General features: G+C 42.4%; 2 protein-coding genes across 2 annotated transcripts in view; both read left to right on the forward strand.

Annotated features, from left to right (window-relative positions):
* Positions 1 to 24,913, forward strand: part of LOC307061531 (uncharacterized protein) — a gene marked incomplete at both ends in the record, with an annotated part of 168,366 nt that overhangs the window by 55,952 nt on the left and 87,501 nt on the right. Inside the window, 6 exon segments of the mRNA XM_079716717.1 lie at positions 460 to 606; positions 1,913 to 2,025; positions 14,318 to 14,494; positions 22,081 to 22,192; positions 23,619 to 23,668; positions 24,045 to 24,221. Of these exon segments, the coding sequence (XP_079572843.1) occupies positions 460 to 606; positions 1,913 to 2,025; positions 14,318 to 14,494; positions 22,081 to 22,192; positions 23,619 to 23,668; positions 24,045 to 24,221 (776 nt within the window).
* On the forward strand, positions 10,580 to 13,485 carry LOC307061503 (serine/threonine-protein phosphatase 1 regulatory subunit 10-like; the record flags this gene model as incomplete). The annotated part of the gene is made up of 1 exon (XM_079716695.1): positions 10,580 to 13,485. The coding sequence occupies one exon, from the start codon at positions 10,580 to 10,582 to the stop codon at positions 13,304 to 13,306; it is 2,727 nt and encodes a 908-aa protein (XP_079572821.1). The 3' UTR covers positions 13,307 to 13,485.

A 24,913-nucleotide genomic window follows, 5' to 3' on the forward strand; every position in this document is an offset into this window, starting at 1 on the left:
ATTTCAACAAAAAAAAAGAGGAGAAGCCAGTGAAGACTGAGAGAGAGTGGTCAAGAGGCAGAAGCATGGAGATCCTGGATCCAGAAGAGCAAAAATGTTCCTCAAGGAGGAGACAGGCCAGGCATGAGGAGCTCTGAGAAAAAATGGTGAACCTCCTATTGAGGGCAGTATTGGTGACCTCAGGAGGACCCTGGAGACAGAAGCCAGCTTGTAGGAAATGAGAGTTGAGGAAGTGCCCAAGCGTATCTCCTCCCACCTCAACTACTATCTTTAACTGTCAGAGCTTAGAGCAGACTCAAAACCTTTGTGACTCATTCACTTCACACCGGACTTGGCTTACTTTTGTTTTGACTTTTGCTTTTGTGCTTATTCAGATGGTTTGGTTTTCTTACCACTTACTTTCCTTTTAGGGGAAAATAATAGCAAATGTTCTTGCCTTTTTTTTTTCCCCCCTTTTAGTCTTATGAGGACTTGGCGTGTGAGATGGGTTTTGAAGAGTTCCATTTGTATCTGAGGCCTGTTCAATTTGAATTTGCATCACACGAAGACAAGGTGGTCCATCCACCTCCTGTCTTTATGATCTCTCTGCTGGAGGACAGTGACCACGTAGATAGGTGAGCCTTGAGAGGGTCAGAGTAAAAATATGGTAACAGTAGAATGAGTGGCCAGTAAAAAATAATTTCTATCACCGCTGGCCATGCAAATGCAATTGCATTCTAAATTCTCTCCCTTACAATCTATCTGCCATGATGTCAATGTTTTTCTTTTCCTTTCTTTTCTTTTTGTTTGAATGTTATTTTATTTATTTTTTATACAGCAGGTTCTTACTAGTTATCTGTTTTATACATATTAGTTTGTATATGTCAATCCCAATCTCCCAATTCATCCCACCACCACCACCACCCCTGCCACTTTTCCCCCTTGGTGTCCATACTTTTGTTTTCTACATCTGTGTCTCTATTTCTGCCCTGCAAACCAGTTCATCTGTACCATTTTTCTAGGTTCCACATATATGCGTTAATATACGATATTTGTTTTTCTCTGTCTGACTTACTTCACTCTGTATGACAGTCTCTAGATCCATCCATGTCTCTACAAATGACCCAATTTCGTTCCTTTTTATGGCTGAGTAATATTCCATTGTATACATGTACCACATCTTTATCCATTCATCTGTCAATGGGCATTTAGATTGCTTCCATGACCTGGCTATTGTGAATAGTGCTGCAATGAATATTGGGGTTCATGTGTCTTTTTGAATTATGGTTTTCTCAGGGTATATGCCCAGTAGTGGGATTGCTGGGTCATATGGTAATTCTATTTTTAGTTCTTTAAGGAACCTCCATACTGTTCTCCATAGTGGCTGTATCAATTTACATTCCCACCAACGGTGCAAGAGGGTTCCCTTTTCTCCACACCCTCTTCAGCATTTGTTGTCTGTAGATTTTCTGATGATGTCCATTCTTACTGGTGTGAGGTGGTACCTCATTGCAGTTTTGATTTGCATTTCACTGTCACTCAGATGGACTTCTTTGCTTCTATATGTGTATGTGCAGGTTTGTATTTGTGTGTGTATGTTTTAAACACTAATCTAATCTTGGCAGTTTTACAAAAGCCTGCCTTTGAGCATATGTTTGCTAGTTAATCAGAGCCTACTCATCCTTTTCTGATAACTGGGGAAACCTGATGCTGTCCAGATACAGAGCAATTAGGCCTGGAGCCTGCCTTCATGGGATGAAACACTTCTTATGGACAGACCAAATTCAGGCTTGTGGCTGAGGGGCAAGGATCTCAACATATTCAGCAGTTTGATCCATACATTTACATGTTGAGTAAGTGGTGATCCCCACCCTCAACTTCACCTTTCCGTTATGAGAGAAATTCCTAATTACTTTCACATTTCTTCCTTTAGCTCTTGTTCCATCCGGGAGTGGAAAATATGCAAGTGACCCTTGCATGCCAAGCTACTCAGAAAAATGCTTTAATGGTGGCTGTCCAGCAGGCGTCCTTCTATCACACTCCCTGAGGGGCCCGTCATGCTGATGTCAAGGTCAGCCTGTAAGATAGAGAAGCCTGAGGCGTGCTACCACTACCGCCAGCTACTGTCAGGCTGCCCCATTCTTTCCTCCCTCCCCCTTTCCCTCCCTCCTCCTTCCTCCACTCCTCCCTCCTTTCCTTCTTCCCATCCTCCCCTTTTCCCTCCTTGTCCTTCTCCCTTTTTTGACCATTTTTTCCCTATCTTTTTACGTTCTTTCCTTCCCTCTTCCCCTCCCTTCCTTCTTTCCTAATACAAACTGACATATGATCAAATTCTTACTGGGTCTCTTAATTTTCAGTGGTTTGCTGATAATTTTTCCATTGTATGTGACTCTATAATATTGACTAGCTAGAATCAACCAGCAGAAAATATCCTGTTCCTCCACCCCTACCCTTTGTGGATAAAAGATTCCATTGTTTTCTGTTTTATCGTTCCTGTATTTCTTTTTGCAAAAGTAACCAGATACATTTGCCCTTCTTTTTTTCACAAAAGGTAACACAAAATATATTCTCTTTCTTTTCCAAATTTTTTAGTTGTTATTGATATAATTCACAACATAAAATTCACCTCTTTAACGTATAATTCACAAGACCATGCAATCATCACCACTATCTAATTCCAGAACATTTTCCTCATTCTCAAAAGAAACCCTGTACCCATTAGCAGTCAATCCCCATTCCCCACTTTCCTCAGCTCCTAGCAACCAGTAATCCACTTTCTGTCTCTATGGATTTGCCTATTCTGGACATTTCATATAAATGGAATCATACAATATATGGCCTTTTATGTCTGAATTTTTTCACTTAGCGTAGTGTCTTCCAGCTTCATCCATGTCGTAGCATGTACCAGTACTTCGTTTTTGTTTTGTTTTGTTTTTTACTGTTGAATAGTATTTTATTATATGTATATACCACGTTTTATTTATCCATTCATCAGTTGACAGACATTGCGTTGTTTTTACTTTTTAACTATTACGAATAATGCTGCCATGAACATTTATGTACAAGTTTTTGTAGGGACATATGTATGTTTTGAGTTTTGCTAACACTTTTTATTATCTCTCTTTTTTATTTTAGCCATCCTAGTGAGGGTAAAATGATATCTCACTGCGGCTGTGATTTGTATTTTTCTAATTACTTATGACATTGAGCATCTTTTCATGTGCTTACTGGCTATTTGTATATCTTTGTTAAAGAAGTGTCAATTCAAATCCTTTGCCCTTTTATAAAGTTGGATTTTTTTTATTATTGAGTTGTAAGAGTTCTTTACATATTCTGAATACAAGTTCCTTATCAAGTATATGATTTGCAAATATTTTCTTCCATTCTGAGGATCATCTTCTTACTTTCTTGATGGTGTTCTTTGAAACAAAAGTTTTTCATTTTGATGAGTCCAATTTACCTATTCTTCTCGTATTTTCTCCATTCTATTTCCAAGATTTTGAATCATCTTTACTGTCATTACTCTGAATTATTTTGCAGGTAGATTGCCTATTTCCTCTTCATTTGTTTGGTCTGGTGGGTTTTTACCTTGCTCCTTCATCTGCTGCATATTTCTTTGTCTTATTTTGTTTAACTTACTTTGTTTGAGATCTCCTTTTTGCAGGCTGCAAGTTTGTAGTTCCCATTGTTTTTGGTGTTTGCCCCCAGTGGGTGAGGTTGGTTCAGTGGGTTGTGTAGGCTTCCTGGTGGAGGGGACTGGTGCCTGAGTTCTGGTGGGTAGGGCTGGATCTTGCCTTTCTGGTGGGCAGGGCCGGATCTTGTCTTTCTGGTGGGCAGGGCTGCGTCCAGCGGTGTGTTTTGGGGGTGTCTGTGAACTTAGCGTGATTTTAGGCAGCCTCTCTGCTAATAGGTGGGGTTGTGTTCCTGTCTTGCTAGTAGTTGTTTGGCATGGGGTGTCCAGCACTGGAGCTTGCTGGCCGTTGGGTGGAGCTGGGTCTTAGCATTGAGATGGAGAACTCTGGGAGAGCTCTTGCCAATTGATATTACGTGGGGCCGGGAGGTCTCTGGTGGTCCAATGTCCTGAACTTGGCTCTCCTACCTCGGAGGCTCAGGCCTGACACCAGGCCTGGTGTCAGGCCTGATCCTGTCAGCCACACAGCCAGGTACGTGGGGATTTTCTTGTCTTTTGGGAAGTCTGAGGTCTTCTGCCAGTGTTCAGTAGGTGTTCTGTAGGAGTTGTTCCACATGTAGATGTATTTTTGATGTATCTGTGGGGAGGAAGGTTATCTCTATGTCTTACTCGCCAGCCATCTTGAAGGTCCCCCGCAATAGGAGACTCCACTGAAGACACCAACCTCCACAAGAGCTAGAGGTGCAGAGACATTTTTCTCAGAGGGTTTGCACCTTGCTGGAACGGCAGAAAGGGAGAAAAAGTGAAGATCCTCTAGGGCAAGGGAGGAGAAGTAAGACCCACAACTGCAATCGCCATCGCTTTCGGGACTGGGCCCAATTTACCTATTCTTCTTTTGTCACTTACTCTTTTGGTGTTACATTTAAGAAACCATTGCTTAGGGCTTCCCTGGTGGCGCAGTGGTTGAGAATCTGCCTGCTAATGCAGGGGACACGGGTTCGAGCCCTGGTCTGGGAAGATCCCACATGCCATGGAGCAACTAGGCCCGTGAGCCACAATTACTGAGCCTGCGCGTCTGAAGCCTGTGCTCCACAGCAAGAGAGGCCACGATAGTGAGAGGCCCGCGCACCGCGATGAAGAGTGGCCCCCACTTGCCACAACTAGAGAAAGCCCTTGCACAGAAATGATGACCCAACACAGCCAAAAATAAATAAGTAAATAAATAAAAAGCCAAGCATTTGAAGCCCTTTAAAAAAAAATTAAAAAAAAAAAAAAGAAACCATTGCTTAATCCAAAGTCAGGAAGATTTACTCCTATGTTTTCTTCTAAAAATTTTGTAGTTTTAGCTCTTACATTCAGGTCAATGATTCATTTATGGTTTATTTTTATATGTAGTGTGAGATAGGGGTCCAACTTCATTCTTTTGAGTGTCCTTATCCAGCTGTCGCAGTATCATTTGTTGAAAAGACTCATTTTTCCCCATTGAATTGTCCTGGCACCCTTGACAAAAATCAGTTGACCATAAATGTAAGAGTGTATTTCTGGACCCTTAATTCTTTTTTTTTTTTTTTTAAAGAATTTTTACTCCAAAGATAAAAAAGTAATAAAGAGGCAGAGAATCACATAGTTATGCATTAATTAGATTAAGCATATTGATAATATTACTTTGAAGTTGTAGATGGCAAATTTTTCCCTTTTACTTTCTTTTTTTTAAATTACATGATGATTTTATTATTATTAAAATATAACAAAAATTAAAACATAAAGTTATCACATACTGTGCTAGATTAACATTTAAATACAACACATAAAAAATCACAAAATAAGAAATGAAAAAACAAAAACCAGGTAAGATTTATTTACACAACAGTGTAAAGCAACTATACTCCAATTAAAAAATAAAAAAAAGATTTCTTTAACGTGGTAGGTGTGCTTGCCTGTTCATAAGTTCATTCCAGTCTGGAACACAGGAGGATAATGCTACTCGCATATCTGCTGCACCATTTAATCCATTCCTTTCCTTTGTTTTTTCTGGGTTAAGACTGAAAACCCGAGTTCACACAAACTAGTTGTTGTGAATGGTAATAAGAGCAGGATACTCTTTCGACTTATCAAAGGAAAGTCTTCCTTTATCTTAATCCAAAATGCGATAAACTTAATATTTCATAATCATTCTTCAATGTATATGAAGAACTAAGCTACAATAATTCATTTTCTTCTTCAGGCACCAAGTTGAACTCAATTATTGATTCTGGGTTTCGAAGAGCGAATGGATCTTTTACCCAACAATTTTTGTCTTAATGTTTCAAATTTCTCTTCTGGGAATAAATGGTTAAAAGTTTGACATAGAGAAGTGAGATGCAACAATATCTCTAGTTTTATTTCTTCCAAAATGTTTTCATTAATAACATTCTCTTTGATGTGCTGCAAAATCCTTGGAAACATGTAGTAGCTAGGACGGTTGCTTTTTTTTTTAAACATCTTTATTGGAGTATAATTGCTTTACAATGGTGTGTTAGTTTCTGCTTTATAACAAAGAGGATCAGCTATATATATATATATCTCCCCATATCTCCTCCCTCTCGCGTCTCCCTCTCACCCTCCCTATCCCACCCCTCTAGGTGGTCACAAAGCACCGAGCTGCTCTCCCTGTGCTATATGGTTGCTTCCCACTACTATCTATTTTAAATTTGGTAGTATATATAAGTCCATACCACTCTCTCACTTCGTCCCAGCTTACCCTTCCCCCTCCCTGTGTCCTCAAGTCAATTCTCTACATCTGCGTCTTTATTCCTCTCCTGCCCCTAGGTTCTTCAGAACCTTTTTTTTTTTTTTTTAGATTCCATATATGTATGTTAGCATATGGTATTTGTTTTTCTCTTTCTGATTTACTTCACTCTGTATGAGAGACTCTAGATCCATCCACCTCACTACAAATAACTCAGTTTTGTTTCTTTTTATGGCTGAGTAATATTCCATTGTATATATGTGCCACATCTTCTTTATCCGTTCATCTGTCGATGGACACTTAGGTTGCTTCCATGTCCTGGCTATTGTAAATAGAGCTGCAGTGAACATTGTGGTACATGACTCTTTTTTTTTTTTTTTTTTTTTTTTTTTTTTTTTTTTTTTTTTTTTTTTTGCGATATGCGGGCCTCTCACTGTTGTGGCCTCTCCCATTGCGGAGCACAGGCTCCGGACACGCAGGCTCAGTGGCCATGGCTCACGGGCCCAGCCGCTCCACGGCATGTGGGATCTTCCCGGACCGGGGCACGAACCCGTGTCCCCTGCATCGGCAGGCGGACTCTCAAACACTGCGCCACCAGGGAAGCCCCCATGACTCTTTTTGAATTATGGTTTTCTCAGGGTATATGCCCAGTAGTGGGATTGCTGGGTCATATGATAGTTATATTTTTAGTTTTTTAAGGAACCTCCGTACTGTCCTCCATAGTGGCTGTATCAATTTACATTCCCACCAACAGTGCAAGAGGGTTCCCTTTTCTCCACACCCTCTCCAGCATTTATTCTTTCTAGATTTTTTGATGATGGCCATTCTGACTGGTGTGAGGTGATACCTCATTGTAGTTTTGATTTGCATTTCTCTAATGGTTAGTGATATTGAGCATTCTTTCATGTGTGTGTTGGCAATCTGTATATCTTCTTTGGAGAAATGTCTATTTAGGTCTTCTGCCCATTTTTTGACTGGGTTGTTTGTTTTTTTGATATTGAGCTGCATGAGGTGCTTGTAAATTTTGGAGATTAATCCTTTGTCAGCTGCTTCATTTGCAAATATTTTCTCCCATTCTGAGGGTTGTCTTTTGGTCTTGTTTATGGTTTCCTTTGCTGTGCAAAAGCTTTTAAGTTTCATTAGGTCCCATTTGTTTATTTTTGTTTTTATTTCCATTACTCTAGGAGGTGGGTCAAAAAGGATCTTGCTGTGATGTATGTCATAGAGTGTTCTGCCTATGTTCTTCTCTAAGAGTTTTAGAGTGTCTGGCCTTACATTTAGATCTTTAATCCATTTTGAGTTTATTTTTGTGTATGGTGTTAGGGAGTGTTCTAATTTCATTCTTTTACATGTAGCTGTCCAGTTTTCCCAGCACCACTTATTGAAGAGGCTGTCTTTTCTCCATTGTATATTCTTGCCTCCTTTATCAAAAATAAGGTGACCATAGGTGCGTGGGTTTATCTCTGGGCTTTCTATCCTGTTCCATTGATCTATATTTCTGTTTTTGTGCCAGTCCCATACTGTCTTGATTACTGTAGCTTTGTAGTATAGTTTGAAGTCAAGGAGCCTGATTCCTCAGCTCTGTTTTTCTTTCTCAAGATTGCTTTAGCTATTTGGGGCCTTTTGTGTTTCCATACAAATTGTGAAATTTTTTGTTCTAGTTCTGTGAAAAATGCCATTGGTAGTTTCATAGGGACTGCATTGAATCTGTAGATTGCTTTGGGTAATATAGTCATCTTCACAATGTTGATTCTTCCAATCCAGGAAGATGGTATATCTCTCCATCTGTTTGTATCATCTTTAATTTCTTTCATCAGTGTCTTATATAGTGTTCTGCCTGCAGGTCTTTTGTGTCCTTAGGTAGGTTTATTCCTAGGTATTTTATTCTTTTTGTTGCAATGCTAAATGGGAGTGTTTCCTTAATTTCTCTTTGAGATTTTTCATCATTAGTGTATAGGAATGCAAGAGATTTTTGTGCATTAATTTTGTATCCTGCTACTTTACCAAATTCATTGATTAGCTCTAGTACTTTTCTGGAAGCGTTTTTAGAATTCTCTATGTATAGTATCATGTCATCTGCAAACAGTGGCAGCTTTACTTCTTTTCCAATTTGGATTCCTTTTGTTTCTTTTTCTTCTCTGATTGCTGGGGCTAGGTCTTCCAAAACGGTGTTGAATAATAGTGGTGAGAGTGGGCAACCTTGTCTTGTTCCTGATCTTAGTGGAAATGCTTTCAGTTTTTCACCATTGAGGACGATGTTGGCTGTGGGTTTGTCATATATGGCCTTTATTATGTTGAGGTAAGTTCCCTCTGTGCCTACTTTCTGGAGGGTTTTTATCATAAATGGGTGTTGAATTTTGACAGAAGCTTTCTCTGCATCTATTGAGATGATCATATGGATTTTAGCCTTCTATTTGTTAATATGGTGTATCACATTGATTGATTTGCCTATATTCAAGAATCCTTGCATTCCTGGGATAAACCCCACTTGATCATGGTGTATCATCCATTTAATGTGCTGTTGGATTCTGTTTGCTAGTATTTTGTTGAGGATTTTTACATATATGTGCATCAGGGATATTGGCCTGTAGTTTTCTTTCTTTGTGACATCTTTGTCTGGTTTTGGTATCAGGGTGACGGTGGCCTCGTAGAATGAGTTTGGGAGTGTTCCTCCCTCTGCTATATTTTGGAAGAGTTTGAGAAGGATAGGTGTTAGCTATTCTGTAAATGTTTGATAGAATTTGCCTGTGAAGCCATCTGGTCCTGGGCTTTTGTTTGTTGGAAGATTTTTTTTTTTTTTCCCAATGTAGATGATTTTTATTGTCAATATTCTTTTTTTAAAACATCTTTATTAGAGTATAATTGCTTTACAATGGTGTGTTAGTTTCTGCTTTATAACAAAGTGAATCAGTTATACATATACATATGTCCCCATATCTCTTCCCTCTTGCATCTCCCTCCCTCCCACCCTCCCTACCCCACCCCTCTAGGTGGTCACAAAGCACAGAGCTGATCTCGCTCTGCTATGCGGCTGCTTCCCACTAGCTAGCTATTTTACGTTTGGTAGTGTATATATGTCCATGCCACTCTCTCACTTTGTCCCAGCTTACCCTTCCCCCTCCCCATATCCTCAAGTCCATTCTCTAGTAGGTCTGCAGAGTGAAGTCAGTCAGAAAGAGAAATACAAATACCGTATGCTAACACATACACATGGAATCCAAAAAAAAAAAAGACCAAAAAATGGTCAGAAGAACCTAGGGGCAAGACGGGAACAAAATAGAGCTCCTTCACAACAAGAGGAGCCACCTCGGCCAAGGACGACCCCGCAGTGCACAAGGCGGCAGCGCATCTGCGTCAGGACGGAAGCCTGAAGGGGGAGCCGGAAGCCTGAAAGGGGAGCCGTAGGGAGGGGCCAGTTTCAACTGCGTCACAATCGAATTCGGCCACACAATTGCGTTTTTGCTGAACCAGCCACTACGACTCTTAGATCCCACTCTTACAGTTTGTACTTGAAGCAGTTTTGAAGTCGATTTTGACCGCGATCCTCTCTCACTGCGCAGGCACCGGTCTGATTCTACCAACCCTTGGTGAGAAATGATCTCGACGGCGGAAGTGGTGGAAGCAGAGGAAAGGGAGGTGCTAGGCCGCTAGGTCAAGCGCACGCGTTCGGAGGCCAGGAAGGTGGCGGAAGAGGGTGCCCGGGGGAAGAGGCTGAGCGAAGGGTTTGAATTTTCTCAGAGAAAGGCCGGCCACGAGGAGAAAAGAAACAAGCCGCAGCAACATCTAAGCCCTTGAAAGGATCCCGAGAGAGGGGGGAAGGGAAAACAGCAGCCACCAGCGCAACCACTTGTGTCTTCTGGCCCTTCCCACCTCTCTTGCCCCCCCCCCCCACCAGCCCACGCTGCCTGGGACTTGAAATCTGTGGCCGAAGGACCGTCACCACATAACTTCAAGAATAATCAACCACCCTCCCTTCCCAAACCCACCCAAATTCACTCATCCAGCGTTTCCTTTTTTTAATCCACTCAGAACTTTGTTTCTAAGACCCCCCCCCGCTACATGGAGTTGGGTGGGGGGGGGATGAATACTGAGTTGGCCTTTATTTTTTTTTAAGGAGACTTTTTGATCCAATGAGGCCCCCCAAATAATTGAGTTTTGGGTCCTCTTGGTAGTTTTATTTTTTTTCTCCAAAATTTTAACCCCCTCCCCCCGTGAGCCCGAGGTGGATAAAAACCTCGATCATGGGTTCGGGTCCCATAGACCCCAAAGAGCTTCTCAAGGGCCTGGATAGCTTCCTTAACCGAGATGGGGAAGTCAAGAGTGTGGATGGGATTTCGAAGATCTTCAGTCTGATGAAGGCAGCACGAAAGATGGTGAGCCGATGCACTTACTTGAACATTCTCCTGCAGACCCGTTCACCAGAAATATTGGTCAAGTTTATTGATGGTGGTGGTTACAAGCTTCTTAACAATTGGCTGACATATTCAAAGACAACCAACAACATTCCCCTCCTGCAGCAAATTCTCCTGACCCTGCAGCACCTACCACTCACTGTTGACCATCTCAAGCAGAACAACACAGCCAAACTGGTGAAGCAGCTGAGCAAGTCAAGTGAGAATGAAGAGCTCCGGAAATTGGCCTCAGTCCTTGTCAGCGACTGGATGGCAGTGATCCGCTCCCAGAGCAGTACCCAGCCTGCTGAGAAAGCTAAGAAGAAACGGAAAGAAGAGGGAAAGAGTCGAACCACCCCTCCTGAGCGACCGTTGACTGAGGTGAAGGCTGAGACTCGGGCCGAGGAGGCCCCGGAGAAGAAGAGGGAGAAGCCCAAGTCCCTCCGAACCACGGCGCCCAGTCACGCCAAGTTCCGCTGTACCGGACTAGAGCTGGAGACCCCGTCTTTGGGGCCTGTAACGAAGAATGCCAGTGCAGTGGTGGTTTCTGACAAGTACAACCTTAAACCCATCCCCCTCAAGAGTCAGAGTTCCACAGCTGCCGCAGGAGTTGCTGTGCCCCGTGCAGAGAAGAAATACAAGCCACTCAACACAACACCCAATGCCACCAAAGAGATCAAAGTGAAGATCATCCCGCCACAGCCTGTGGAGGGCCTGAGCTTTCTGTATGCGCTCAATTCGGCCCCTGTTCCAGGCATCAAAATTAAGAAGAAGAAGGAGGTGCTGTCAGCCACAGCTGCCGAGCCAAGCCCATTTGAAGGGAAAACGAGCACAGAACCGAGCACAGCCAAACCTTCTTCCCCAGAGCCAGCACCTCCTTCTGAGGCTATGGACACAGAACGTCCAGGGACCCCAGTTCCCCCTGTTGAAGTCCCAGAGCTCATGGATACTGCCTCTTTGGAGCCAGGAGCTCTGGATGCAAAGCCAGTGGAGAGTCCCGGATATCCTAGCCAGCTGACCCGGAAAGGCAGGAAGAGGAAAGCTGTGACCTGGCCTGCGGAGGGCAAACTGAGCGAGCATTTCTATTTTGAACTGGATGCAACTGAACGAGTGAATGTGAATAAGATCAAGGACTTTGGCGAGGCAGCTAAGCGAGAGATACTGTCAGACCGACGCGAGTTTGAGACGGCCCGGCGTCTGAGCCACGACAACATGGAGGAGAAGGTGCCCTGGGTGTGCCCCCGGCCCCTGGTGCTGCCCTCGCCTCTTGTCACCCCTGGAAGCAACAGCCAGGAGCGGTACATCCAGGCTGAGCGGGAGAAGGGGATCCTTCAGGAGCTCTTCCCGAACAAGGAAAGTCCTCACGAGCCTGATCCTGAGCCCTATGAGCCTATCCCCCCCAGACTCATCCCCCTAGATGAGGAATGTTCCATGGATGAGACCCCATATGTTGAGACCCTGGAGCCTGGGGGAACCGGTGGCTCACCCGATGGGGCGGGCGGTTCCAAGTTGCCTCCTGTTCTGGCCAATCTTATGAGAAGCATGGGTGCCGGGAAGAGCCCCCAGGGTCCTGGAGGAGGAGGCATCAATGTGCAGGAGATCCTCACCTTCATCATGGGTAGCCCTAACAGTCATCCCTCAGAGGAACTGCTGAAGCAACCAGACTATTCAGACAAGATCAAGCAGATGCCGATGCCTCATGGACTCTTAGGCCCTGGTCCCATAGCCAATGGTTTCCCACTGGAAGGCCCTGGGGGCCCCAAGGGCACGCAACACTTCCCCCCTGGGCCTGGCGGACCTATGCCAGGTCCCCATGGGGGCCCTGGGGGTCCTGGTGGCCCAGTGGGTCCACGTCTCCTGGGTCCTCCACCCCCTCCCCTGGGGGGTGATCCCTTCTGGGATGGCCCAGGTGACCCCATGTGGGGTGGCCCGATGCGTGGGGGACCAGGTCCGGGGCCATACCATAGAGGCCGTGGTGGCCGAGGCGGGAGTGAACGACCTCCTCCTCCATTCCGAGGGGCCAGAGGAGGTCGCTCTGGAGGAGGTCCTCCAAATGGACGAGGGGGCCCTGGTGGGGGCATGGTCGGATGTGGTGGGCATTGTCCCCTTGAAGGCCCTGGTGGCGGCATGAGCAGTGGCAGCGGACATCGTCCCCATGAAGGTCCTGGCAGTGGCATGGGCGGTGGGCATCGCCCCCACGAAGGCCCTGGTGGCGGTGGCATGGGTGGTGGCAGTGGCCATCGTCCTCATGAAGGCCCTGGTGGACGAATGGGTGCCGGTGGTGGACATTGGCCCCATGAAGGCCCTGGACATGGGGGGCCCCATGGCCACCGGCCTCATGATGGCCCTGGTCACCGAGGCCACGACCATCGAGGGCCACCCCCTCATGAGCACCGTGGCCATGATGGCCCTGGCCATGGTGGAGGGGGCCACCGAGGGCTTGATGGAGGCCACAGCCATGGAGGAGACATGTCAAATCGCCCTGTTTGTCGACATTTCATGATGAAGGGTTACTGCCGCTATGAGAACAACTGTGCCTTCTACCACCTGGGTGTCAATGGGTCCCCCCTGCCCTAGGGACCACCTGCCCGCCCCGCCCACACTCCTGTGAACTGCAGCCTTGCTCCTTCCACCTTTTTATGGCTTCTGTGAGGCCCATTTTCCCCTTTCTCCAGCTGATGAGGAGCCGGCCCCCTCAGTGCCCACCTGCCTGGGTTCCTGGGGGTTTTCTGATCACTGGTGCCCATTGATGTACATATTTTCCTCCAGTATGGGGAAGAGAGAGACTGGACACATTCTGTACCCTGGACTGCTGAAGAGGAGACCCGGTTGGCTTCACTTTTTGAGGAGATTTGCCCTTTATGCCAAGCGCCTCTCCGGTATTACCCTTTATGCCTGAGAACCTAAATAAAGCTGGTTATCCTGGAGAACACCTCTACTCTCCTCTTGTGGGTCCTCCACATGCACACAGAACTCTGACACGGGATCAGCTGCACTTATGAAATCATCCCCGCCAAATTCATGCTTCTTCGTGGGGTGGGGAGATGGTAAAAGGGGTATTGTGTATCCCACTGCACTGAGAGGACTCAGTCAGGCTGGATTTGAGTTCTGGAATACATCATCCCCACTCCTCCCCTGACACAGGCTTTACATTGAGTCCTTTCTCAAGTAAGACATTGCAATCTTCCGTGAACACCCAAGTTTGCATCATGGGTATGCTAGGTTCAATGATGGCAAATTCACATCGGCATCCGGTGAAAAGTTTTAGCTGGCATAGGTGAGGCCACTGGTGGTGGTCCACCCTTGCCTGCAGCTCATCCCTTTTTTGACGGAGTTCAGAAACTGCTGACTTGCACCATCAGAATAACTTCTGAAATCATCATTGACTGTGAATCCATTTTTCCATAATTTTATACTTATATCTGCCTGTTTCTTTTGTTCAGTGGGAGACAAACATTTGGCACCAACCTTCTGAGCTTCCTCAAAAAGGCTGTCAACAAAATATTCACAATTTGTTTGTTGATTATCACTAAGAGGTTGGTGGTCAGATCCTGTTTCACAAACCCATTCTTCCTTTATACTTTCAAGGTTATCTACTTCTTTCATTCTCTTTTGCCTTACACTCACTGTTGACCATCTCAAGCAGAACAACACAGCCAAACTGGTGAAGCAGCTGAGCAAGTCAAGTGAGAATGAAGAGCTCCGGAAATTGGCCTCAGTCCTTGTCAGCGACTGGATGGCAGTGATCCGCTCCCAGAACAGTCTGTTGGAAGATTTTTAATCACAGTTTCAATTTCAGTGCTTGTGATTGGTCTGTTTCTATTTTCTATTTCTTCCTGGTTCAGTCTTGGAAGGTTGTGCTTTTATAAGAATTTGTCCATTTCTTCCAGATTGTCCATTTTATTGGCATATAGGTGCTTGTAGTAATCTCTCATGATCCTTTGTATTTCTGCACTGTCAGTTGTTACTTCTCCTTTTTCATTTCTAATTCTATTGATTTGAGTCTTCTCCCTTGTTTTCTTGATGAGTCTGGCTACTGGTTTATCAATTTTGTTTATCTTCTCAAAGAACCAGTTTTTAGGTTTTTTTTCATCTTTGCTATTGTTTCCTCCATTTCTTTTTCATCTATTACTGATCTGATCTTTATGATTTCTTTCCTTCTGCTAACTTTAGGGTTGTTTTGTTCTTCTTTCTCTAATTGCTTTCAGTGTAAGTTTAGGTTGTTTATTTGAGATTTTTCTTGTTTCTTGAGGTAGGACTGTATTGCTATAAACTTCCCCCTTAAAACTGCTTTTGCTGCATCCCATAGGTTTTGGGTCATCATGTTTTCATTGTCATTTGTTTCTAGGTATTTTTTTATTTCCTCTTTGATTTCTTCAGTAACCTCTTGGTTATATAGTAGCATATTGTTTAGCCTCCATGTGTTTGTATGTTTTACAGTTTTTTTTCCTGTAATTGATATCTAGTCTCATAGTGTTGTGGTCGGAAAATATACTTGATATGATTTCAGTTTTCTTAAATTTACCAAGGCTTGATTTGTGACCCAAGATATGATCTGTCCTGGAGAATGTTCCATGAGCACTTGAGAAGAAAGTGTATTCTGTTGCTTTCAGATGGAATGTCCTGTATATATCACTTATGGACCCTTAATTCTATTCCATTGATCTGTATGTTTGTTTTTATGCCAGTACCACTGTGTTTTGATTATTGTATAGTTATGATAAGTTTTGAAATTAAGGAGTATGAGTCTTCCAACTTTGTTCTTCTTTTTCAATATTGCTTCATCTATTTTGGGTCTGTAGCATTTTCATATGAATTTTAGGATCAGCTTGTCAATTTCTGCAACAACAAAAAAAAGCCATTTGGGATTTTGACAGGGATTGCATTGAATCTGTAGATCAGTGTGAGTACTATTGCCATCTTAACAATATTAAGTCTTCTAATCGATGAACATGGGAAGTCTTTTCATTTATTTATGTCTTCTTTAATTTCTTTCAACAATATTTTATAGTTTTCAGTGTACAAGTTCTGTATTTCTTTTATTAAATTAAATCCAAAATATTTTATTCTTTTTATATTATTATAAGTGTAATTGTTTTCTTAATTTCATTTTCAGTGTTCATTACTAGTATATAGAAATACAGTTGATCTTTTGTCTTGCAACCTTTCTAAACTTGTAAATAGTTTACTTGTGTGTATATGTATGTATTCCTTAAGATCTTCTATATAAAAGATTATGTCATCTGCAAATAGAAATGAATTTACCACTCTCTTTTCATTCTGGATACATTTTATCACTTTTTCTTGCCTAATTGCCCTAGCTAGACCCTCTAGTACAAAGTTGAATCGAAATGGTGAGAGTGGATATTATTGTCTTATTCCTGATCTTAGGAGGAAAGCTTTCAATCTTAAACCATTAAGTATGATGTTAGCTATGAGTTTTTCTTAGATAATTTTTACCAGGTTGAGGACATTCCCTTCTGTTCCTAGTTTTTTGATGATTTTATCATGAAGGGGTTTCGGATTTTATCTGTATATAATACTCTTTGGCATTTTTTTTTTCACTTAACAGTATATCCTGGAAATCACTCCAAATCAGTTCATAGAGATTCCCCCCCCCATTTTTATAAACAGCTGTATAGTTTTCTCTTGTGTGTATATACTTGTGAATGTAACTTAAGTGTAAAATTAAATATGACAGGGGCTCCCCTGGTGGCACAGTAGTTAAGAATCCACTTGCCAGTGCAGGAGACATGGGTTTAAGCCCTGGTCCAGGAAGATCCCACATGCCACGAAGCAACTAAGCCCATGCACCACAACTACTGAAGCCCTTGTGCCTAGAGCCCGTGATCCACAACAAGAGAAGCCACCACAATGAGAAGCCCGTGCACTGCAATGAAGAGTAGCTCCCACTCGCCGCAACTAGAAAAAAACCAAGCATAGCAATGAAGACACAGTGCAGCCAAAAATAAATAAATTTTTTAAAAAATTCAATATGACTTTAGGAAGTCAACTTTCCAGATGGTTCTTAAACATTCTTTAAGCTTTATGAATTCTATATAGCTCACCACATTTACCACTTAGCACAATTTTTTTGCCTCTATTTCTCTATTTTTACTCTTTACATTAATAAAAGAGTATAGGGCTTCCCTGGTGGCGCAGTGGTTGAGAGTCCGCCTGCCAATGCAGGGGACACGGGTTCGTGCCCCGGTCTGGGGGGATCCCACATGCCGCGGAGCGGCTGGGCCCGTGAGCCATGGCCGCTGAGCCTGCGCGTCCGGAGCCTGTGCTCCGCAATGGGAGAGGCCACAACAGTGAGAGGCCCGCGTACCGCAAAAAAAAAAAAAAAAAAAAAAAAAAAAAAAAAAAAAAAATAAAAGAGTATAAGTTTATGAGTATGGCCAGAATACTCAACCCCCACTTCTACTGCCAAATACTAATGCCCATAGAAATCAAATACTGAAGTAGAAAATAGGGATAGAGTGAGTTATATTGATTTTTAAGAATTCAACCCCCCAAATCTTAAATCAGTACCTACTTTAAGTTAGGCTCATCAGATAATACTGAGGTACAATTCATACTCCTGAGGAACTTATGTCTGGTGTATAAAAGGGGGAGAGGCTCATAAGTGGTTCAAATACAAGGAATAATGGAGGTTCAACAAGCTATAGAAGGAATTTAAATAAAATAGAGGTCACATCTGGGGAACCAGGAAGGGCAACACAGAGTCAGGGGGGGCATTTGGGAAAACCTGAAGGATGAGTTTTTTGACTGGTAGAGGTGACCCTTCAGATACTCAAGCATAGTATGAAAGGGCAGATGAGTACTAGGAAAAAATGGGAAGCCCAGCTTGGCCCCACCTGAGGTTTTCATGCGTAGTTGACATATGGAATCTTTTATTCAGTTAATTTAATCTTATGAAGAATACCCATATGTAAGACAGATATAAGTGGGGGTTTCCAGGTTGAGAGGCTTATAAGTCACTCCCTGAGATTCATCCAGGAAGCAAATGGTAAAAGTCACTGCATAGGAGGACAGAGCAGGGTGGGAAGGCATTAGAGTAATAGCCTGGAAAGACTCACAGCACAAGGAGGGGTAGGAAGGCATTAGGGTTATTTATATACATATGCATATGTGAATATATATAGTAATATATATGTGTGTGTATTTATGTACTCTTCTACAAACGTGGACAGGAGAGGTCTAATGATATAGTAAGGAGGAATAAATGACGGAGACATCGAGAGGGAACAAGAGGAAGGGAAAGGAGGAAGGAAGGAAAGAGACAGAGAATAAAATTGTTACTGTTATCAAAGCCAAAGATGGAGAGTGTTTCAAGAAGAAATGAGTCACCAAGGAAGATGTACAGATGGCAAGTAAGCACACAAGACAATGTTCAACAGCATTAGTTATTAGAGAAATGCAATTAAAACCCCAGTGAGCAACAACTGCATACCCATTAGAATGGTTAAAATTTAAACTAACCGTTCTGAGTCTTGGCAGGATGTGGAGGATCTGGAACTCTCATACACTGCTGATGGGAATGCACAATTGTCAGTTACCTTGGAAAACAGTTTGGCAGTTTCTTAGAAAGTTAAACGTATATTTACCATATGATTCAGCCATTTTACTCCTAGGTATTAAGAGAAATGAAAGCACACGTCCATACAAAGACATACGTAAATGTTTATAGCAGCTTTATTTAAAATAGCCAAGAACTGGAAAAAACCCAAAACCCTGTCCATCACCAGGTGAATGGACAAACAAATTGTGATATATCTGTACAATGGAGTATTACTCAGCAATACAAAGAAATGAATTATTGACATATACAACAATATGGATGAAGCCAGACCAAAAAAAGAATATACACTGCATGATTCCATTTATATAAAATTCTAGGAAATGCATTCTAATCTATAGTTGCAGAAAGCAGAGCAGTGGTTGCTTGAGGAAGGGGGCTGGGTGGGAGGGATGGCTCTGGTCATTATTTTGATTGCAGTAATGGTTTCACAGTTGTAGACATATGCCCAAACTTATCTAACTGTACACTTTAAGTATGTGTTGTTTATTGAATGTCCATTTTACCTAAATAAAGTTATTATTTTTAGGAGGAGGAAGAGGTGACGGAGGAAGAGGGAGAGGAGGAAAAAGCTGATAGAGTTAAATGTAGAGGGAAGAACCAGAAGAGTAGGAATTAAAATGAGGCTATTTTATATTCTCAAAAGTTCATTGCTGACTCTGAGAGAGCAGTTCTAAGGGGGTTAGAGTGAAAGCCAGACTGCCAGAGTTAAGGAGTGACAGAATGATAGAAATGTAGAAGTAGGGTATTTTTACAGCTCCTGCATTAGTCTGCTGGGGCAGCCATACCAAAATACCATATACTGGGTGGCTTAAACAACAGAAGTTTATTTTTTCGTAGTTCTGGAGGCTAGAAGTCCAAGATCAAGGAGCCAACATGATCAGCTTCTAGTGAGAGCTCTCTTCCTTGCAGATGTCTGCATTTTCACTGTCCTCACAAGGCAGAGAGAGAGAAAGTTCTGGTGTCTCTTCCTCCTCTTATAAGGACACCAGCCCTATCAGATTCAGGCCCCTTATGACCTCATCTAACCCTAATTACCTCCCAAAGGCCCCATTTCCAAATACCATCACTGGGGGTTAGGGCTTCAACGTAAGAACTTAGGGGGAGACACAAGCATTTAGTCCATAATAACTCTTTAAGAAGTTGGGTCAGAATTGAAGAGGAAGCTTGAGGGATCGGAGAATTAAGAATAAAATAGATGTGATCATATTTGTAGGAAGGGACTGGAAAAAAGGAAGAAAGTGAGGATAGAAAGAAAAGATGGTCATGGTTGAGATTTTGAGTGCAACTTGAGGGAGTCAAGGATTTAAGGGTTCCACTTAGCAGCTTGTATGGTCCAGGCAAGGTGGTGAGCTAAGTGATGGATATACCTGAGCTCATGGATCCTCTCAGCAGCCCTAGGAGATGGAGGACATCATGCCCTTTTTCTAGGTGAGGAAACATGTTTTGAAAGGTTAGGGAACAGAGCCAAGATCACCAGCTGTGTGTCAGCACTAGGATCTGATTACAGAGCTTATTTTCTTCCCTCTTAGCTCACTCATAGCCTTTCGAAGACCTCTTGAGTCTTCTGAACTAGTATATTCTAATATTTCCAGGAGACTGGGATAGCCCAAGAGTCTTCAGAAAAAATCAAGATGGAAACTTTAGCCTTTTTAACCCAAGGTTTTTTTCTTTTTTCTCATTTTCCTTCAGTGTCCTTCAGTAATTCAGCTATGGAGAACTTATTTCTTTCTTTGAAGAAGAATAGTCTTTCCTTTGAAGGCTTAATATTTTTCTTTTAGTTAGTATTTTAGAAAAATGTAAAAGAATTCCATCCATCATGCCCTGTAGTTCCATAACCAATAGGAATATTAGAAGATACAGATTTCCCTTTTTTTCTTCCCCCTCTTCCTTCCCCACCCTCCCTCCACCTCTCCCTCCCTCATTATTACATTGTGCAGGGCAGCATATACAGCCCACCTCCATCTGCTTAGGCTATACAAGAATGGGCACCCTGAGATGATTTTTCAGATCTTGCAGCCATGAAGTTCATTAGCTATATTTCTTGAGAGGCCAGTATACAAAGCACTCCAACTAGCCACCTTGTAAAATGGAGAGTTTTTTCTCAGAGCACCTTAGACAACTCTATTCTGGAAACAGTCACACTTAGTGCCTCACCCCTTCATTGTGTAAAATGGTATCTCTCTTCCGTTTGCTCCCTTACTCTCTCCTCTCCTCCCCTTCTCTTCTCTCCCTTCCACTCCCTCCCACCCCCAGTGTATCCAGCCATTTACATGTATGTGGGGTCAGTTATGGCTGTGAGATAATTTTACAGTCAGTACCACAGGACTTACAAATCCAACAAATTTAATTCACTTTGGTTTGAAACATTTTAGGAAATAAGTTTCTCAGGTCCGAGAAATCATAGTGGAATGGGTCCAACCAGAAGAAGAAATTCCAGAATTGTGAATGGCATAGAAAGCATGCTGTTAGCCGCAACTCCAAAAGTCCCAGACACACTTATTCATCCTTCAGAAAGATTCCAGGCTACCAAAAGGTACTGCATGGGGGGTGGCGGTGAAGGGTTGTTTATAATAACAAATGTATCCTCGTTCAAGCCAGTTAATAACAGTATTATGGGATTGAAGGATGCCTAAACTCCCAGAGTCACCAGCATGTGTTAAATGTTTAAGACCTTGTCTGAAAACGTTATAAAACACTGAGAAGGCTCAGCTCCTTCTAATATGCTCCAGTCTATGAAAGAGAGTCAACAGTTCCTAATTTCAGACTCTTTTCTCTTCTCCCTCATCTCCTTTCTCTTTCTCTTCCCTTCTTCCCCTCCTTCTTCCCCCTTTCTATATTTTTCAAACTCCAACGAGGGTAGAACATAAGGAAGAAGAATATGAGCATGTCCAAATTTTCCACATCTATCTTAGGGCTTCCCTGGTGGCGCAGTGGTTGAGAGTCCACCTGTCTTAAACAGAAAAGCACAGAACTACCCTCACTATTCTAACAAGGGTTTTTCCATTGCTTAGAATAATAGAATGGTACATTGTCAGAGAGGCACGGCCTCTACAGACATATATCTATAAACCAGGGTTTCCCTATTATATCTTGATCTTGTATTCTGTAATAATTTGTATTACAGAATATGAGATTTGTATTCTGTAATAATTATGAATACTCTGAATATTTTATTGAGGCATACCAATGAGACTCTAGTCTAATTCTGGCAAATTTAGAATTTTTTTTCATTCTACATTTGGTATAAAATAAATATAAATTTAAATATAAATATAAATTGGTACAAAATAACAGGCAAAGCTACTCTACTCCTAAGATGCCATTAATCTGACACATGGCCAGAGTTTGAGTGCTCTAAATTCACATTCCCAGTGTGTGGATGGGAGATTTAAGACCAATGTGTCTAGTCAAGAGGACCCTTAGGAGGCCACTTCAGTCCAGGTACCCCTACAGTTCAGACCAGGAGGGCACAAAGGGACCTTGGGAGTACAAACACTGGGCCAGGCTATGAAGTTTGGGAGTGAGGAGGGACTGACGATGCATGCTTCAGGCACATGGGGGTCCCCAACAAGGATGGTGACATATCAGCATCCCCAGTGAATATAAGAGAAACACTTGGAGCAGGTAAGAACCACAGAAACAGAGCTGCCTGATCTCCTGCAGCAGTGCCCAGTATGCAGCCCCAGTTGTTCCTGTCCACCAGTCTTATTGTTATATGTCCGTTTACCTCCTGCCTTGGGCTCACATGTCTCTGTTCACTTGTCAGGGCTCTGGAAGCTTTCGTGTCTATTCAACTAGAAAAGGTGGGGCTGCGGGACATGATGCTGAACGCCTTCCTCCTCAGGAAACAAGCCATGGCTGACAGAATGAAGAACCTCGTGAGTGTAGTAAGAAGGGCTCCCTAAAGATCTCATCATCTTTTACATTTGAGCAAATAAAAATTCTTAACTTGGAACCTGTTGCTTTCAGCCTATTTGGATAGAACTCTTGAAAATATAAAGAAATGAAAAAGAGAGTTCAGTAAGAAATAGAAAGGAAGGAATTCAAGCTAATTGCAGTCTAGTTTTTAAAATATGTGCATTTTTCCAAGGGCACATTTTGTTTTGTCGCTTTCTAAGCAGAACTAGTTTCAGCACCTGCTCTGGAACATTTGACAACTCCTGAGTGACCCACAGGTGCTTAGCGGGTTTAGACAAGGTGCGCAAGGGCTCTTGCCATCAAATTCACCTGTTATCTTGGTTTTTCAGACACTACCACCATGTTTCTATTAAACAGTTTTATACTAACCTAATCTTTTGAGAAGTATTATGAAATTCAAACCTTTGTCAATTAGAAGTGTTGCTTAATTTTATGGATATTATTTCATTATTCATTAATTTTTTGATGAAGAAGTCCTCAGGCTAATATATAGTTATTTGGGAATGAAATGACAAGGTTCACAATCTCTAGGCTTTGTCCATACCTGTGACTGAAAAGGAAGGACTTCAGTTTACCTAATCAAGTTCTACAAATTGGATATGATGGAGGCTAGACCTTCTAGATTACTGCTGAGCAATAATGGGGGCAAAGGACTTCTTTTGAGAAGTAATTAAGTAAATTACTTTGATAAGTAAATTACTTTTTTAACTAAAATATTCAAAAAATATTACCAAGTGAAAAGTATATTAGCTCATTAACTGCCCTTCAGGAATATCCAATGCCTATCAGATTAGAAAGGGTTCAGACAATATAATTGTCAGTTTTGTCAAGGTCTGGGATTTTAGCCTACTTATAAGCTAATAAGTTAGCCTGTTACTGTTCTGAGTGTGCTGGCAGAGGACACAAGACTCCTAGGTCAGAGGCAAAGAACTTTGTTACTCACAGCAGAGCCAGCCTCATGAGCCTCATGTTTGTGCCATTTCCTTTTGCCTCCCAGGTCCCACAGGGGCAACATGGAGGAGCCGAGGTACACGCAGGTTTGTGTCACAGTTGAGTAACATTGAGCTTGGGAATCCACCTGCTCTTTTTTCTAGAGAGAGATGTTACCTCATCCCTCCAGACTGCTCTCTGCAAACATAACCCTGAGAAATGGTTCAAGTAAAGAGTGGTAAGGGCCTTGAATTCTTGGCATACTCACAAGATGTGCTGGAGTAGGAAAGGCCCACAGAGGAGTATCTCCCAGTAGGTTGACCTTCAGAAAGAATATCTGAGCTGTGTGGCCTTCTCCTGCTTTAAGTTAGCTATAAGTTTGTACAGATGTATTAGCTTGAGGAATTCTTATAGTCAACTGTCTAATAGGAAAACTGTCATTCTCTTTTATCACAGGATGAAATTGGGAAAGTCAAGAGAGACGTTATAGTTGAATATTGCCAGAAGTAAGTATAGTATATGTGAACTACACATGCTGATTTATGACTCTGAACTCAATAAACAACAGTATTATACAGAAATCCATACAATTAATCAGCTGGTTTGTGTTTAAATAAGCCATAGTCCTACTGGATAAAAGCAAATTAAACTGTCTTCTGACACACAGAGGAAGCAGTATCAGAAGTGACGGCTAAGAGGCACTTGGAAGAGATCCATGTCTCTGCCTTCAGACAATAGCAACCTGACCAAGACAGAATTTTCTTCTTGACAGATGTCCTCTATTCTCTTTGAAAAGTCTCCAGGAACTTATATCCTGGAACTTCCGTGAGAGATGGAACAACTTGGATTCATCTCTGCACATCATCTCTTCTGACATTTTAGATTCAACCGCCACATGTCTCACTATGCTCTTCGGGGGCAGATCATGGCATACTGCAACAGCCTGAGAACCCTGCTGGACGATTTCCCTACCATCAGAGATACCTTTTTCGTGGTGGGACAACCACAAGAAAAGAAGGGGTCGAGGGACTCCAAGGAGGGCCTCAAGACTGACCCCAGGTGCAGAATTTTCTTTAGAGCTTGTTATTCCCCCTCCCCATCCCACTTCTCCTAGGGGAGAGGTTTGTTAAGTTTGGTATGGAAATCTTGCTCCCTTTAACGTATTTAACCTTGCTCTTCTGGTCCAGAAGGGGAAAAGAAAGAGCTAACGCTCCAAGAATAAGTGTATCTTTGTATTTGAACGCAAAAGGAGTTCTTTGTTTATGGGCTGTTTGACTACTTTTTCAATCTATGAAGTTTTGTTTACCCCTGGAGTACCCAGCGATTTTCATCAGTCACACCCTTTTACATAGGCCAGCATCTAAAGTAAGCAAACAAATAAGTAAACTTAATCTTGAACTGTTTCTGGCTTCAAATATTTTACTCAGTGGAGTAGAAGAAATATTCAGGAGAAAACAAAACAAAACAGTGATACTCCAGTGCTTTGGATAAATCAGTGTCCTTCCGTACTTCACTGATAGAGAAAAAAATATATATGTAGCATGATATTAAGTGATAAGAGTGGAGCTGCTTCCATACCTCCTTATCATGCCTTATCCAGTTTTCCAGATATTCGTAATTCAGCCTACCTAGAGTTCACTCACTTGGATGGAGGAGTTGGCATACCTATGCTGTAAGTGACCAAATTTACTTTGAGGAAAAAAAAAAAGGGGTATTACACGGTTACACAGCCTCCAAGAGGGAGCAAAAAC

Source organism: Hyperoodon ampullatus (assembly GCF_949752795.1).
Source record: "Hyperoodon ampullatus genome assembly, chromosome: 12".
Classification (NCBI taxonomy): domain Eukaryota; kingdom Metazoa; phylum Chordata; class Mammalia; order Artiodactyla; family Ziphiidae; genus Hyperoodon; species Hyperoodon ampullatus.